The 17,427-nt window shown below is 42.2% G+C and overlaps 1 protein-coding gene across 1 annotated transcript in view; it reads left to right on the plus strand.

Annotated features, from left to right (window-relative positions):
* Positions 1-17,427, plus strand: part of SHOC1 (shortage in chiasmata 1) — a 525,180-nt gene that overhangs the window by 109,790 nt on the left and 397,963 nt on the right. Inside the window, exons 6-7 of the mRNA XM_075348066.1 lie at positions 11,706-11,868; positions 15,839-15,920. Of these exons, the coding sequence (XP_075204181.1) occupies positions 11,706-11,868; positions 15,839-15,920 (245 nt within the window). The remainder of the gene's footprint in view (positions 1-11,705; positions 11,869-15,838; positions 15,921-17,427) is intronic.

Consider the following 17,427-nt stretch of genomic DNA (forward strand, 5'->3'; position numbering starts at 1 on the left):
CTCAACCTAACTGCAGAATAAGAGCTCGACCTCATGATCAAGTGGTTGGGCCCAGGCTCTACAAGCCGTATCAAGAGCCTCAGAACCGTCTATGTAGGACAAGCAGAAGCAGGTCTCGCTGCTGCCTGACAAAGACTGGAACGTACCTTTGGCAGCGCAGAAGCGATAGAGAAAGCCCTATTCAAGAGACTGCAGAATGTCCCAAAGATCAACCTTAAAGAAATCCACAAACTTCAAGACCTAAGTGATCTGCTGATGGAGCTGGAGCTTGCCAAAAGAGATCAACGTCTGTCCGGGCTATGCTATCTGGATACAGCTCATGAAGTGAACCCACTCGTCGTAAAGCTGCCATACAGTCTGCAAGAAAAGTGGGCAACCTCAGTCTCAAGGTATAAAAGAGTGCATGACGTTACCTTTCCCCCATTTGTTTATTTCTGCAGGTTTATCAACGAGCAGTCCCAGATGAGGAATGACCACATGCAACTACATTATCATCAAGGTATGAAGGCGTCATACTGTACATGAACGCAGAGACATTAAGAACACTGTGAGTGTTAGGAAGACTGAGTTACCATCACTTACAACACCCTCCGATTAACAGTACACCACCTCATCAGGAGACAAGTCTTTCAATCGAGAATGTCCCATCCATAAAAAACACACTCAATGAACAAGTGTAGAGGGTTTAGATCCAAAATCTTACAGGAGCGCAAAAAAGTCCTCACCAAGCTTGGGGTATGTTTCAAATGCTGCCCATCACTCGAGCACATGGCCAATGACTGTAAATCCATCATAAAGTGTGAGGAGTGTCACAGCGAAAAACACGCCTCAGCCATGCACCCAACCCAGCTAGCTAGAGACACACCAGCTGCAGTCACCACCGCTCCCACTCCAAGTCATGGCGGGGAGCCCGAGAATCCGACTGATACCACCACAGCCATCTCCTGCTCATGCTCAGAGGTACATGCAGAGGGCCAAATGGAAGTGTTGTGCCTGAATATGCCTAATCAAGGGTTATTCAGAGGGACATCCAGAAAAAGCAATGAAGGTGTATGCCATCAGTGACGACCAAAGCAACCGGTCCCTAGCAGGATCAAAATTGTTTGAAGCCTTTGGAATTAAATGACCGTCAGAACCCTACACCTTGAACACCTGCTCGGGTCGCATAGAAACTAGCAGCAGAAGAGCCCAGGGATTCATCGCTTTTCCTATCAATGGGAAGATCGAAATACCTCTACCAACAGTCGTTGAATGTGACCAAATACCTAACCACAGGGATAAGATTCCTACCCCCGAAGCTGCACTTCATCAACCACACCTAAGGCACTTGGCTAGTGTTATCCCACCTATGGACAACAATGCTGAGATTCTACTCCTGCTCTGCAGAGATAATCTAAGGGTTCACAAGGTGCGACAACAATATAATGGACCTGATTATGCACCATACGCCCAAAGACTGAACTTGGAATGGGTAGTCAAATAATCAAGAAGAATGGAGTCATATTCCAAATAGTAGTTTTAAAAGTACAGCTTTATTAGATACAATATACAGTGCCTACAAGTAGTATTCAACCCCCTGCAGATTTAGCAAGTTTACACATCCGGAATTAACTTGGCATTGTGACATTTGGACTGTAGATCAGCCTGGAAGTGTGAAATTCACTGCAGCAAAAAAGAATGTTATTTATTTTTTTATTTTTTTCTTTAAATTGTGAAAAGTTTATTCAGAGGGTCATTTATTATTCAACCCCTCAAACCACCAGAATTCTGTTTGGTTCCCCTAAAGTATTAAGAAATATTTCAGGCACAAAGAACAATGAGCTTCACATGTTTGGATTAATTATCTCTTTTTCCAGCCTTTTCTGACTAATTAAGACCCTCCCCAAACTTGTGAACAGCACTCATACTTGGTCAACATGGGAAAGACAAAGGAGCATTCCAAGGCAATCAGAGACAAGATCGTGGAGGGTCACAAGGCTGGCAAGGGGTACAAAACCCTTTCCAAGGAGTTGGGCCTACCTTTCTCCACTGTTGGGACCATCATCCGGAAGTGGAAGGCTTATGGAACTACTGTTAGCCTTCCACGGCCTGGACAGCCTTTGAAAGTTTCCACCCGTGCCGAGGCCAGGCTTGTCCGAAGAGTCAAGGCTAACCCAAGGACAACAAGGAAGGAGCTCCGGGAAGATCTCATGGCAGTGGGGACATTGGTTTCAGTCAATACCATAAGTAACGTACTCCACCGCAATGGTCTCCGTTCCAGACGAGCCCGTAAGGTACCTTTACTTTCAAAGCGTCATGTCAAGGCTCATCTACAGTTTGCTCATGATCACTTGGAGGACTCTGAGACAGACTGGTTCAAGGTTCTCTGGTCTGATGAGACCAAGATCGAGATCTTTGGTGCCAACCACACACGTGACGTTTGGAGACTGGATGGCACTGCATACGACCCCAAGAATACCATCCCTACAGTCAAGCATGGTGGTGGCAGCATCATGCTGTGGGGCTGTTTCTCAGCCAAGGGGCCTGGCCATCTGGTCCGCATCCATGGGAAGATGGATAGCATGGCCTACCTGGAGATTTTGGCCAAGAACCTCCACTCCTCCATCAAGGATCTTAAGATGGGTCGTCATTTCATCTTCCAACAAGACAACGACCCAAAGCACACAGCCAAGAAAACCAAGGCCTGGTTCAAGAGAGAAAAAATCAAGGTGTTGCAGTGGCCTAGTCAGTCTCCTGACCTTAACCCAATTGAAAACTTGTGGAAGGAGCTCAAGATTAAAGTCCACATGAGACACCCAAAGAACCTAGATAACTTGGAGAAGATCTGCATGGAGGAGTGGGCCAAGATAACTCCAGAGACCTGTGCCGGCCTGATCAGGTCTTATAAAAGACGATTATTAGCTGTAATTGCAAACAAGGGTTATTCCACAAAATATTAAACCTAGGGGTTGAATAATAATTGACCGACACTTTTATGTTGAAAATTTATTAAAATTTAACTGAGCAACATAACTTGTTGGTTTGTAAGATTTATGCATCTGTTAATAAATCCTGCTCTTGTTTGAAGTTTGCAGGCTCTAAGTTATTTGCATCTTATCAAACCTGCTAAATCTGCAGGGGGTTGAATACTACTTGTAGGCACTGTATAATAAAAAACACACACAGTGTAAAAAAGGGGGGAGAGATAAAGTGCAAACAAGTAGGGCAGCAAAATTGCCGTGGATAGAGTGACTTGGGAGCACTAATAGTGTAATGGCATACAATGCAGCGTGTACCAGAATTGCAGCTGACAAGCACACTGTGCTCCTTGAGTAAATTGTAAAGATCTTTGGTACTACCAATGCCTAGAATCAGCCACTAAGTCAATAGGGTAAATTAACCCCTAACAGGTGTGGGAATCCCCATCCGCACACAGGACACCGATGACGTGCATGTAGTGCGTATCGAGATGCAATATGCATCCCCCATGTAACTGAAACTGCCTGTCAAGCTGTCCAATAACGCGGATAAGGTGATTAGCCAGCTGCAAGTCAGGGCCAAGCTGTGGCCAAAAAGTCACATCAATATGTAAAGTCAAAAGTGCTCACCCATATTAAACAACCCACGGCAATGCTGTCAAGGGGGCCCCGACGCTGCGTTTCGCGTTGGGCTTCCTCGGGGGCTAATCACCTTTACTTGCATATTCTGGTCTCTCCATGCCTGAGTCTCTCCACACTTATTTCACGTAATTGTGGTTGTGGGTCCCCCCCATTATCCGCGTTATTGGACAGCTTGACAGGCAGTTTCAGTTACATGGGGGATGCATATTGCATCTCGATACGCACTACATGCACGTCATCGGTGTCCTGTGCGCGGATGGGGATTCCCACACCTGTTAGGGGTTAATTTACCCTATTGACTTAGTGGCTGATTCTAGGCATTGGTAGTACCAAAGATCTTTACAATTTACTCAAGGAGCACAGTGTGCTTGTCAGCTGCAACTCTGGCACACGCTGCATTTTATGTGTGACGACATGGGCTCTCATGGGTTAAAGTTTCTTAAAATCCAGCCAGACAGCATGATAGATTGTCTATAGATGGGGGAGAAGTCCCTCATTGTTTTTACAAGACTCTTGTTGACTCAATGTAATTGTGTTGGCCACTGAAAGCTAGACGTATTGTTCTCCAGACTTTTCCAGTAACCATTGTATTGTAGTTGTGTATTGCCATTGTTGAGTCTGTGACTTGCCGACTCCATGTAGATATACTGAGTCTTTCTATGCACATCATTTAAATGAACATTATCCATGCAGCTTGAAATTCATCCAATGGGAGAAGCAATCTTGTCCAACCAATCGATGAGGACGCAGTGTATCCTAAGGGAAGGTTATGGCTATAAAAGGGACTTCTTTAAGCCACCAGGGTTGATGAAGGTTGATGGATGCTGATGGATCCAGTCTAAGCTCTATGGAGCTGACTAGAGGATCAGGATATCTTATGGCTTCAATCTAGGGGCTCCGGTTTCCTTTTGGAGACCATATCCACAGCCTAGGGAGTTCGACTCCGGCTGCCAGGATTGTAACATCATACCAGGACTACCTAAGGAGGACACTCAGTTTGGGACAGTTCAGTCACCTGTTACAGACTTTGCAGACCTCACACAGCTACCTGAATCTGGCATTATTCCTTTCTCGGTGGGTGCCCGCCAAAAGCGGGGTGCTGCTGGACTGGAGTAAGCGGCCCTGGAAGCTCTGAGGCATGGACATTCTAAATCCCTGGTGAGCCAGCGGAAGGGTGAGACTCTGTTGCCTGTTACATTTGTGTGTTTTGCTGGTTATGTGTTATGTGCCGTTAATTGTTTGGGGATCCAATAAAGTCTAATTATTGTGGTTCCCTCACCCTGTGTTGTCTGAGTAGTGTTACGCCCACGGTTAAGGAGGCCGGCATTCAGTTGGGATGAGCCCTGAGCCACGCTGTCTTTCTAAAGGCGGTGGGTTTTAGTGGACGAGAGCACCCACTGAGCCCCGTGTCTCCACAGTATGCTATTACACTATTAGTGCTCCCAAGTCACTCTATCCACGGCAATTTTGCTGCCCTACTTGTTTTCACTTTATCTCTCCCCCCTTTTTTACACTGTGTGTGGTTTTTATTATATATTGTATCTAATGAAGCTGTACTTTTAAAACTACTATTTGGAATATGACTCCATTCTTCTTGATTATTTGCCTGTTGGGATTTTTCCTATATGAGTCTTTATGATGCATTGGATGTTTCTGATTACTTGGAATGGGTAGTCATTGGAAATGTGTGCGTTGATCGATCAGGAATCGACTCCTTCAAAACTTGTATACGTGGAGATGGGCGCACAACCTACTTAAAGCCATGTCCTCATCACTATGGATTGAAAGAGAAGTCTCCAGACTCCATACAGCTACCTGACATCACTTCTTCTCTGCATATCGACAACTTGGGAAGATCAGTCTTTCACACAACCAAGGACAACGATAAAGTAGCCTTGTCAGTAGAGGACAGAGAATTTGTCAAACTAATGGACTCTGAGTTTTCAAAGGACGAAACCAACCACTGGGTCTCTCCATTACCCTTCCAATCTATCTGGGTAAGGCTCCCAAACAACCAAGAACAAGCTCAGACTAGGTGCAACTCTCTTCAGCGTTCCATGAACAGCAAGCCTGAAATGAGAGAACACAGTGTCACCTTTATGGACAAGGAAGTCTGCAACAACCTCGCAGAACCTGTACCATCTGAACTGAATCCAGGGGATCACGCCACTAGACCTATGTCTATTAGTTCTTTTGCTAACTCTTCTTGCCTTACAGGTCCAGAGTTCCTGCTGAGACAGTCAGAAGAAAGTGTCCAGGAAGCCTTCCGCATCCTAGATCCAGACAACGATCCAGAAGCCCGAGCTGAAGTCAATACCCTGGCCACTAGTGCAGAAAAAACTTCCAACCTCGGTTGCCAACGTTTTGAACATTTCTCCTGCTGGATGAGACTCATCAGGACTGTCGCAAGGTTAGTGCATATTGCCAGATGCTATCGTAAGGACCTTGAAATAAAGACTGTCATCACTGGCACAAACCCCTTTCTGCTGAGGACATCTCTCATAGTGAGTTCCTCATAATATGCCACTTCCAACAGAGTGAATTCGCCACGGAATTGAAGTGTTTATACAACAAACAGCAGATTCCATTAAAAAGCCCTCTCGCTAATTTAAACCCAGTTATGGACACTTCCGGCTTACTGAGAGTTGGTGGTCGTTTAAACCAAGCTCATGTCAGAATTGCAGAACAAAATCCTCTCATCATTCCCAACAAACACCATGTTACAGTGTTGCTGATCCGACACCACCATGAAAAGACTGAACACCAAGGCAGGCAAATCACTGAGAGCACTTTACGGTCTGCAGGCTTCTGGATTATTGGAATGAAGAGATGTGTAGCACAAATACTGCACGATTGTGTGCACTGCCGTAAACTGAGGGGAAAACAACTACATCAACAAATGGCTGACTTGCCTACAGACAGACTTTCTACAGAGCCACCTTTCACCTACGTTAGCCTAGACATCTTTGGGACATGGATGGTGTCTGCATGCAAAACTTGCTACCATGCAAACAGAGAGCATTGGGCTGTCGCCCGTTGAGAGTGTTCCTATGTATAAACACTACCGGACCTGAACTTTGGGTTATCCTTCTTGTTTTGGACTCAATTGATGTTTGTTTTAGTATTTAACATGCCTTTCCTTTCAGGTTATATTATGGACTCAACAGTGAAATTCCAAAAAGTGAATTTCAGACGGGGAGTGTGCTGTTCCTACCTGTTTTCTTTAAAACCTTTAATGACATATCTACTGTTATTTAATTAATGTTATTCAATACATTCATGCTTGTCCTTTGCTGCCATCTACTGGTCAGACCATTCTGTTCCCCTGGTTCTTTTTAGTCCAGCCTGTGGGAGTGTTTTCAGCCCTACATGTGACCTCACAGCCTGACTCCAAGTTACTTTCACTTTTAGTCAGTGCATCTTGAGGAGCACATCTCTGTCCTTTGGGCTTCAGAAAGGAAAAGTTTTTGACCATAGTAGCAGCTCTAGGACAGCCATCACAAGACTACCACAGTTACAGCCACTTGAACCACTGTATTGCTGCACGTTTTAATTCATGGAGGAAAAATAAACCACAGTTGTTGCACCTCAGCATGTGTAAATTTGAATCCATCCACCCTGGAGCGCTCTGGTCATGTCTGCCTCACCTAGTGGAAATGGAGGTAAGACTCCTCACACCTCTACCCAACTACCTGCCTTCAATCGCCTCTAAGTCGGGACAGAACACATACACTCCACAGCCCTGGCTCTGGAGTGGCTCCTGTTGTCTACCGGCAGCCCAGCAGATCCTCACCATCAGAGGCTCTAGTGAAAACCTGACAAGGACTTAGGCTATGTTCACACTAGAAAAATGATTTTTCTTAAGAAATTTCTTAAGAAATTTCTTAAGAGTGCACCTGTGTTAAAAAACGCACCAAAAACGCACCTGCGTTTTTGCCGCGTTTTCGGTGCGTTTTTGGTGCGTTTTCGGTCCGTTTTTGGTGCGTTTTTACCGCTGGTTGCTCCCTGCGTTATTGTGCCAATTATCTATGGCAAAAAACGCAGTTAGCTGCAGAAAAGAAGTGACATGCTCATTCTTTTTCTTAAGAAAATCTACTGAAAGAATTTTCTTAAGAAAAAAACGCAGTGTGTGCACAGCTAATTTTTTTTGCCATAGGTTTTGCTGGGGAATGTCTGCAGAAAGGTTACAAGAATTTCTCAAGAAATTTCTGCAGCAAAAACGGACCCAAAACGCAGGTAAAAAACGCAGTGTGTGAACATAGCCTTAAGGTGGCTTTACACGCTACAACATCGCTAAAGCGATCTCGTTGGGGTCACGGAATTTGTGACGCACATCCGGCCGCATTAGCGATGTCGTTGCGTGTGACACCTATTAGCGATTTTGAATCGTTGCAAAAACGTTCAAAATCGCTAATCGGTGACATGCCCCCCTAATCTCGATTATCGTTGCTGCTGCAGTAACGATGTAGTTTGTCGTTCCTGCGGCAGCACACATCGCTACGTGTGACACCGCAGGAACCTCTCCTTACCTGCGTCCCGCCCGCAATGAGGAAGGAAGGAGGTGGGCTGGATGTTTGTCCTGATCATCTCCGCCCCTCCGCTTCTATTGGGCCGCCGCATAGTGACGTCGCCTTAGAAAGGAGGCGGTTCGCCGGTCACAGCGACGTCGCTAGGCAGGTAAGTAGTGTGACGGTTCTGAGCGATGTTGTGCGTCACGGGCAGCGATTTGCCCATGTCGCACAACCGATGGGGGCGGGTACGCACGCTAGCGATATCGGTAACGATATCGCAGCGTGTAAAGCGGCCTTAAGTCATGCCCTTTCATGCATTACACCAGCCATAAGACTAAGAAAAGTTAATGTTCCATACAGTAAAAAAGTTTTTTAAAAAAGTTAAACATTGTAAAAATATTAAAAAGATTTTCAAAATAACAACAAATAAAAATAATTATACTAATAAACACATATTTATGTAAAAGAAAAATAAAAAAAGTTCACATATTTGATATCACAGTGTCTCAAACAACCCGATTTATAATGCTGTCATTTTCGATAACCCTTTCAATAAAAATTTGCAATGGTCATCATGTTCAATGCACAGAGGCTCTCAGTTCATTACAAGTACAGTAGAGTTAGCAGATATGCTTTTTCTGTAAGAAAACAATGAATGACTCCATTGAATCACTGCATTGATTGACTGCAAGTAGAAATATTCTGAACCATTGAGAATTAATAGAGAAAAAATACTGTTTGTGGACCACTTTAATTTTATCACAATCCAAGTGTCAGTATCACTCATTGCACACTTAGTACATACAGTCAAGCAAACAGCTCGATAAACTAGCAATGGTACTATTATGGGGTGTATTGAAGAGCTTAGTAGCTGCAAACATGGCATTATTATAGGTCAATATTGCAAGTTGTTTTAAAAGGGAACCTGTCATCAGAAATTTAGCTATAAACCTAAAAGTTCCCCCTTCTGCAGCTCCTGGGCTGCAATCTAGCAAGGTTCCTCTAGTTTTTCTGGCCCCTTTCATACAAAAATAAACACTTTATAAAGTTGTACCTTTTCGTATGTAAATTTCGTAAATCGTCCATGGGGGCGGGCTGACTGGTGTCAGTTACTGTCCTCCTGCCGATTTACGCCGCCCCCGAACGCTGAATTTCAAACCCCAGGACGCCGCCCCTGGGCACCCGGGGTCCCGCGCATGCGCTGTGCGACTGTAGCGGGACTGTGCACTGCATGCACATGTGACCGCTGGTGACGTTTTGCGCAGGCATGAGGTTATGGGCGGTGCTGTGAGTGTCATCAGCAAGTCCCGCCCATAACCTCGTGACCGCACTTTCCCTTCTTCCTCCAGCGTTCTGCGCAAGCGCTCGCTGGCCAGATGACCGACGTCACCTCCTTCCCATCTTGCCCTGCAGCAGGAACTAGATGGGAGGAGCGGACGGAGCAGGACACCATAGCTAACGGGGAGACGTGGCGAGCATCTGAGAGGAAGAGGAGAAAGTGTGGTCACGAGTTTATGGGCGGCACTTGCTGATGACACTCACAGCACCGCCCATAACCTCGTGCCTGCGCAAAATATCACCAGCGGTCACATGTGCACGCAGTGCACAGTCCCGCTACAGTCGCACAGCGCATGCGCGGGACCCCGGGCACCCAGACGCGGCGTCCTGAGGTTTGAAATTCAGCGTTCAGGGGCGGCGTAAATCGGCAGGAGGACAGTAACGGACACCAGGCAGCCCGCCCCCATGGGTGATTTACGAAATTTACATACGAAAAGGTACAACTTTATAAAGTGTTTATTTTAGTATAAAAGGGGCCAGAAAAACTAGAGGAACCTTGCTAGAATGCAGCCCAGGAGCTGCAGAGGGGGAACTTTTAGGTTTATAGCTAAATTTCTGATGACAGGTTCCCTTTAAATTGTGTTGATTCATATATAACAACAACAATAATAATAATAATAATAATTCTTCAAAACAACTTGCAATACACACTCCTCAACATTGCAACCACAAAAGGAAAAGTTGTATAATTATGGAGATCAAATGATTCGTAAACATGTTAATGATATGCAAATTATGAAAAATGTTAATGTTTTTAAAACATCTCAATTTAGTTAGTATTGAGTATGAGTGCCATATGTAAAAACACACATACTTACATGCCTTGGTATGCTATTAATGAGGTTGTTAATGGTTGTCTGAGGAATGTACTGTCATGCTGAATGCACTTGGGCACACAAATCATAAAGATTTGCTGTTGACAGCACTCTTTGTAAATGCAGACCAATGACATCTCAGTTGGAGTATAAAGTACAGTGGAACTTTGGATTACGAGCATAATTGGTTCCGGGAGTGTGCTCTTAAACCAAGCGAATTTTTCCTAAGGAAATAATTGAAACGCAGACAATTTGTTCCACAACCCTGTATTTATATAAACTTATTACAGTAATACAAAATAATGTCCTGTATTCATATAAAATTATTACAGTACAATAATACAGAATGCTGTGCAGTACAGTAAAAAAACATATGAAGCAAATTAAACTGCACTTTAGTTTACAATGGAATTGTTGGTGTGCGAGAGGTACAGTATAAGCAATGTGCTGTACTGGTTAGCAGAGTACAATACTGTATCCACAAATGCAAATTGATAGACATGCTATATAGTATATACAGTACTGTGCAATGGCACATTGTTTACAGTATACTGTACATATGTACAGAAAGATACCTCCAGAGCGAGTCAGACCATGGTGAAAGGACAGAACCGGAAGTGTGCACAGTGAGTATTTGCTCTTCTTGCAAAGCATTGCTCTTAAACCAAGTTACAAATTTGTAAAAAGCTTTTGCTTGTCTTGCAAAACGCTCTCAAACCAAGTTACTCTTAATCCAAGGTTCCACTGTATTAGTAAAGTTGTAATGGTGCTGTAATGATACCTTTGGTGAAGAAATCTGCTTGTTGTTCTTCTTTATTCCCCATTTGAAGTTTTCTGCTAATTAAATTTTGGTGCATAGGGGCCAAACTGTACATTGGGTCTTCTCCTCCCTGTCTGTAATTCCCCAGCCCCTCTGCTTGCCTTCGGTCTTCAAATGACAAGTTACTGCTAAGATTTCAAAAAGAGAAAACAGGCAAAAGAAGACAGACAAATTTTGCTGAGCTTTCTAACAAGTCTTTTATGTCACCCCAGAGTTAATTCACATCCAGACAGCTCAGTAATGCTGAATAATTTATTCTATGTTACTGTTGATTGCCTCTGTTAAAAATGAATAAAAAACAAAAATCCCTGTTTTGTTTGATGTGCTGTGTGTGGTAGAGCTCATAGTAGCTAGTCTCTTCCCTCCATAGTTCCAGTGGATAGCTAATTAAGAGGTAGATCATGCATTTGGGAAAACTAGTGATAATGTAGGATTATCAAGTTATACATGGCCAAATATAGTGTTATACCACATGTACACACACAGGACAACTTGTTCTGAAAAGTTACTTGAAAATACAGTTACCCTTGTGACAGATACATTGCATATAACTGAAACAATACAGTTTACTGGCAAAATAAGTCACCATTTATTATCACTTTGAAATATTTGTCATTTTCAGACTATCTTCTCCCCAATGAAACTGTATTCTTGGACTATCTCGCACAATTTGGACAGCATGTGCCTAGGCTAAGATCACTACTGAGCAGACTAAAAACTTTTCCCGTACAAGATCCACTTGTGGACTGGCAAAGAATTCCTCCTCCAGACGAAATGCTTTTTAGGTATGTTTATCGCTGATGGACAAAAATGGAGACAAAACAAAATAGTTTATGGATTTTAGTCAGATGTATACTTTAAATTAATATTTCTATATTAGAATTATATCTCCATCTGATTCTACTGTGCTGTACATTGGTATATCTTTTTCTCCTTCAACTAAGTAGTTATGCTTTATGGCCTCATATTATTTACTTGAAAAATTAAACAGTAGCTATTGTTTTTATTTTTAGTCATAAATCAATAGTACATGGGAAAATGATAAACTTTGTAATATATCTTATCAGTAGATCGGGGACAAATTATTTTTGTAGGCAAATGAGGGAAATCGGTCTCTGCTTCCAGCTCAAAGAAAAAACGGTGCTCATGACGTGCTGTTCTTTGGTTGTATGTTTTCCACTTATGCAGCATCCAACCTACCTTATTTGACTCACAGTGAATATGGAGTTATTTTTTATACCACAAAATTAATATATAGAACATATATAGCAAATGGAGAATATTATTTATTATAAGGGACAGCACTGTATAAAAGATAAAGGGAGGACAATCTATGCAACAAGAGACAATGGATAAAGTGTGTGTGTGTGTGTGTGTGTGTGTGTGTGTGACATAAGAGACCTGCCATATAATATTTGACCATGTGAAAATACTAGTCTCGGTTTAACCCCCAAAATGCTAAGAATATGGTGAGAGTTGTTGTTTCACAAGCAGTCCGTGAAACTGCCTCACTTTTTTATCCTTTCCTTACAAAACAAATGTGATGTGTCCATGATCTTTGCGAAACTGGAGAAACTTGTACCGATTATTATTAAGATTGTAATTGTTCTCATTTCACAGTTCATGGTAAATGAAGCTAACGTCTCTATATCAGAGCTATGGGCAGTAAAAATCTTAATGATTTATTATAAGTTTACAATGTGGCCGTAAAAAACGTTAGCTGTCTGTGATTCATTTTATAAGCTATCCAGAAAAATAAAAAAACAGTGGACTGGACAACCATGAAGACACCACAGTGACTAAAGGCAGAATTAACATTTACAATCAGTAACTTAGAGGTGATGTCTGCTCAGAACTCGCTCTCTTTCTTTTATTTTCCATTTACTCTTGACCTTTACAATGATCCCTTTCATATACAACTTGCCTCTGCAGAGTTTTCTGCCCTTATGTAATTTTCAAGAGGACCCTTTACCAGTTTTATCATGCTTATCTAGTCACATCTTGGAATACTGGCTGCAGAGCTCAATAAAACATTTTTTTTAATTTTTTTAAATATCTGTTAGTTAATTTTATTAGTTTAATGTATATGGTATTTTACTCTTGAGCCAAGGGGGTTTAGCAGAGATTATTATGTGGGACATTGACCAATCTAAAGAAGGAGGCGTTATTGAGGAGGGGGGGGAATGCTCCTCAGAAAATTTCAGAACTGGCTTTCTTTGTGTGATATGGAAAAACATCTAACAACACGCAACACTGTTCTCCTACCCACATCTCATAGATCTAACTTCTCATTACAACTCCTCTTCATCTGCAGCTCTCATCTCACAGCATTGTCAGTTCTTCTCTACTTCCCCTTCCCATAAATTCAGTGATGTGAGATGAGTGCTGCAAATGCAGAGATGTTTGTAATAACAAACAACTCTGTTCTTATCCCCTTTCCTGCTTGTAATCATAGTACGACTCTTCAGTAAAATCAGTGAGTAGAGCAGAGCTTTAAGGATTTGCATGTGTTTTCCTTATCACACAGAAAAACACAGTTCTCACATTCTTTAGGGGACTTTTCTTTCTTTTTTTTTCCTTGCATGATGCCTCCTGCTTTTGATTAGACTATGTCACACAAGGGAAAAAGTAAATGCGATTATTTGCGACTTTTCAATACGTAGCAAAATTTGTTGCAAATGTACTCTAGTTCCACCCTCAGGCAAGCTTATGTAGACCAGGAATTTTTAGTGCAATTTGTGTGACATTTCAAAACCTGCGACTTTTTGCTCTAACATGATTTAAGATTGAAAAAAAGATAATTTTTGACTTTGCACAAAGTTTATGAACTGTATGCCATTTTGATGAATTTGACACAAAAAGACCACAAGTTAAAGAAAGGAAAAGTGACTTAAACTTCAAATGATGAATCGGACCCATAAACTTTACTAGCTCATATCTGCACAATGAAGGTGAAAAATTTAAATAAATAAAACCATTTTATCCACTCTTTGCAGTTGCTATTTCATGATGTGATTAGCTATAACTGGTGAAAGTTTCTTCTTGAGGTTAATAAAAGCAGTCCAATGAGTTCAGCCTATAATCGAACATGGTCAGCATGGTTGATTAGCACTGTAGCCTTGCAGTTACGGGTCCCTCGGTTCAAATTCCTCCAGGTATCATAAGTACAGTGCATGTTTCACAGATTATTGAGAACAGCCTTAGGCCCGTTTCACATGTCAGTAAAAAACACTGACGTTCTTCACTGACGTGTAAAACACTCACATGTCCCTCCGTGTTCCGTGATTCATGGCACACGTGGGTTGTCCATGTGTAATCCGTGATCCGTGATTGCATATGGACATTACTCACCTGCCTTCACTACTGCTGTCCAAGGTGCTGAACTCCTCGGCTTTGCAGCGTCCGCCCACCGCTCTCAGCAGCTACTTCCTGGTCGGCTATTCCTGCTCTCATGAATATTCATGAGTCAGGCAGGAGCTGCCTAGAGCGGAGGCTGCAGAGTGAATCGCAGGCAAGGTAAGTTGAAAATATTTAATATTTAATATGTCCGTGATTTTCTGGTACGTGTTTCACGGATCACACACAGATCACACCATAGTGTTGTCCGTGGGTCATCAGTGATGCCAGGAAAAAACTGACTTGTCTCCATGCAGAAACATGGCCACGGGTGTACGCTGCACGGAAACACGTTCAGTGAAAAATCACTGATGTGTGAGCAGACCCATTGATTATAATGGGTCTGCGTATGTCAGTGATTCTGGTACGTACAAAAAAAAGCACATACGTACCAGAATCACTGACGTGTGAAGGGGGCCTAAAGTATAAATTTGACTTCTTTTACTTCTTTGTATATCGTCATTCATTACACAGACATCATCATCACTGTTCCCATTGGGGCTCACAATATAAATTCCCTACCAGTATGTCTTTAGAGTGTTATAGGAAACCGGAGTACCCAGAAGAAACCCACACAGACATGGGGAAAAATACACACTCCTTGTAGATGTTGTACTTGGTGAGATATGAACCAAGAACCCCAACACTGTAAGGCTATAGTTCTAACAACTGAGCCACCGTGGTGAAACTTAAGGCCCCTTTGCACACTGAGACTTTCTAGCGATCCCACCAGCGATCTCGACCTGACCTGGATTGCTGGAAAGTCTCTAACAGTCGGTGGTGAGCTGTCAAACAGGCAGATCTGGCCAACGATGCAGCAGCGATTTGGACCTGCAGAACGACCTCGCTGGAAAGGGAACGCTAGCACGCCTATGGGCTGGGTCGCTAACGATGTCATTGTAACGGTGTCAAACACACCAATACATGCTGCGCAGCATGAAACAAAGGACCAAAGAATGGTCCGGAACGACTTGTAGCGATCAGTGACCTCCCAGTGGGGGCCAAGTCGTGATGCATGTCACACACTGCAATGTCGCTGTGGAGGTCGTTATTATGTCACAAAACTGGTGACGTTACAGCGATATCGCTAGCGATGTTGCAGTGTATAAAGGGGTTTTTAGAGTATAACTGTGACATGTTAAACACTCTAAAAGATTAAAGTCATTGAACTGGTTTATCTGGTTTTGGGTAATAGTGGAAACATGCCTTTTATCTTCTATAATAATAGCAGCCCTTGTGAGGAATAGAATCACCTAAAAATCACAATATCTTTATTATATAGTGGGAATGAGAGCTATTTAGTATACAAGAAACATTATACTTGTATGTATTATCATGCCATTGCAATTTGTTTTGCAGAATGGACTCATCAATAAAGGAAAACCTGAAGCCAAATATGTTCCTGGAAGAATTCCACGTTATTCCTCCAAGTATAAAAGAGGTACGTACATTGCATCACAGTTTAGCAGTGACAGGTAAAAACTACTGAATTTGAGTAATGTACTGTAGCTGATATGACAAATGATTAGATGAACTGTTTTATGCAAGATAAACATCAGTACAGCCACTTTCTTATCCATTCCTACTTTGAACATGCTTTGACAGTTCTTGACTCCTGGTTATCACAAAAGTACTGAACATACTATATCTATCTATCTATCTATCTATCTATATATATATAAATAAAACTAGAAGGTGGCCCGATTCTAACGCCACACTGGCATTTAGCATATGATGATTCTGTCATGTGAGAGTATTAGATGCAATCTGCTAATGAGATTCGGCTCAAACTCCGCTGTGAACGCAAGCCAGTTTACTGGGATCTGATTCCCTTGCATGTGAAAATCGGAGCACAGGTGCGAAGAAGATAGAAAAATGAATCTCTCTATCTTCTCCCTACTCGGTCTCGGCATATATCAGACTGCACTTAGATGATGTCCGAGTGCAGTCCTATGTTTTGCACACACCCATTGATTTGAATGGGTGCACACCATCCAAGACAGAAAACTGAATCGGTATGAGAAAAAAATTGCAGATATGCACTGCCTCATAGTATAACACTGGAGCAAGTGTTATCCGATAAAGCATCGGATTGCACTTGGCTGTGTTATACACTCATCTGAGTGTACTCTTAGTTAAAGGCTCCATTAGAACAGTTAAAAAGTAATAAATTCAAGAAATCTGTCAGTTTTCTTGACATGTTTGTTTTAAGAATTTTCCATGAAATAACAATGTTGGAGACATACTTAACTGGCAACATCCAGTGCTCAAAAGATGGTAACTTCATGTTACAAAGTGTGATTATGTGATGACCAGAACAGTCTATCTGTGGGCTACCTAATAAACGTTGTTAGTCAAAACATGAGGAAGCGACTTAAAAAATTACGATTTACTCACACAAGTGTTCCCTGCTGGAATAGCAGATACATACCAATAATGTTATCAAATTATGTGACCTACCTGTGGAATCAAAATGCTCACTATACCCCTAGGTCAAATCCTTCAGGGGTCTAGTTTCCAATATGGGGTCACTTATGGGGGGTTTCTGCTGTTCTTGTAAAAGTGAATAAATTGGGGCTAATGCAACATTTTCAGCTAAAATGTAAATAATTTCACTCTTCTTTGCATTAGTTCCTGTGAAACACCTGAAGTGTTAATAAACTTCTTGGATGTGGTTTTGAGTAGGGTGAGGGGTGCAGTTTTTAGAATGGTGTCACTTTTGCGTATTTTCTGTCACCTAGGCCTCTCAAAGGCTCTTCAAATGTGATATGGTTCCTAAAAAATGGTTTTCTAAATGTTTTGGAAAATTGAGAATTTGCTGATTAAACGTTTAATCTTCTTATTTTCTATAAAAAAAAATATTTAAAAAATGATGGTGATGTAAAGTAGACATGTGTGGCATAACCCTTGTTTAAAAATTCAAAGTTTGAAAATTGCGAAATTTCCTA

Source organism: Anomaloglossus baeobatrachus, chromosome 1 (assembly GCF_048569485.1).
Source record: "Anomaloglossus baeobatrachus isolate aAnoBae1 chromosome 1, aAnoBae1.hap1, whole genome shotgun sequence".
NCBI classification, from domain to species: Eukaryota; Metazoa; Chordata; class Amphibia; order Anura; family Aromobatidae; genus Anomaloglossus; species Anomaloglossus baeobatrachus.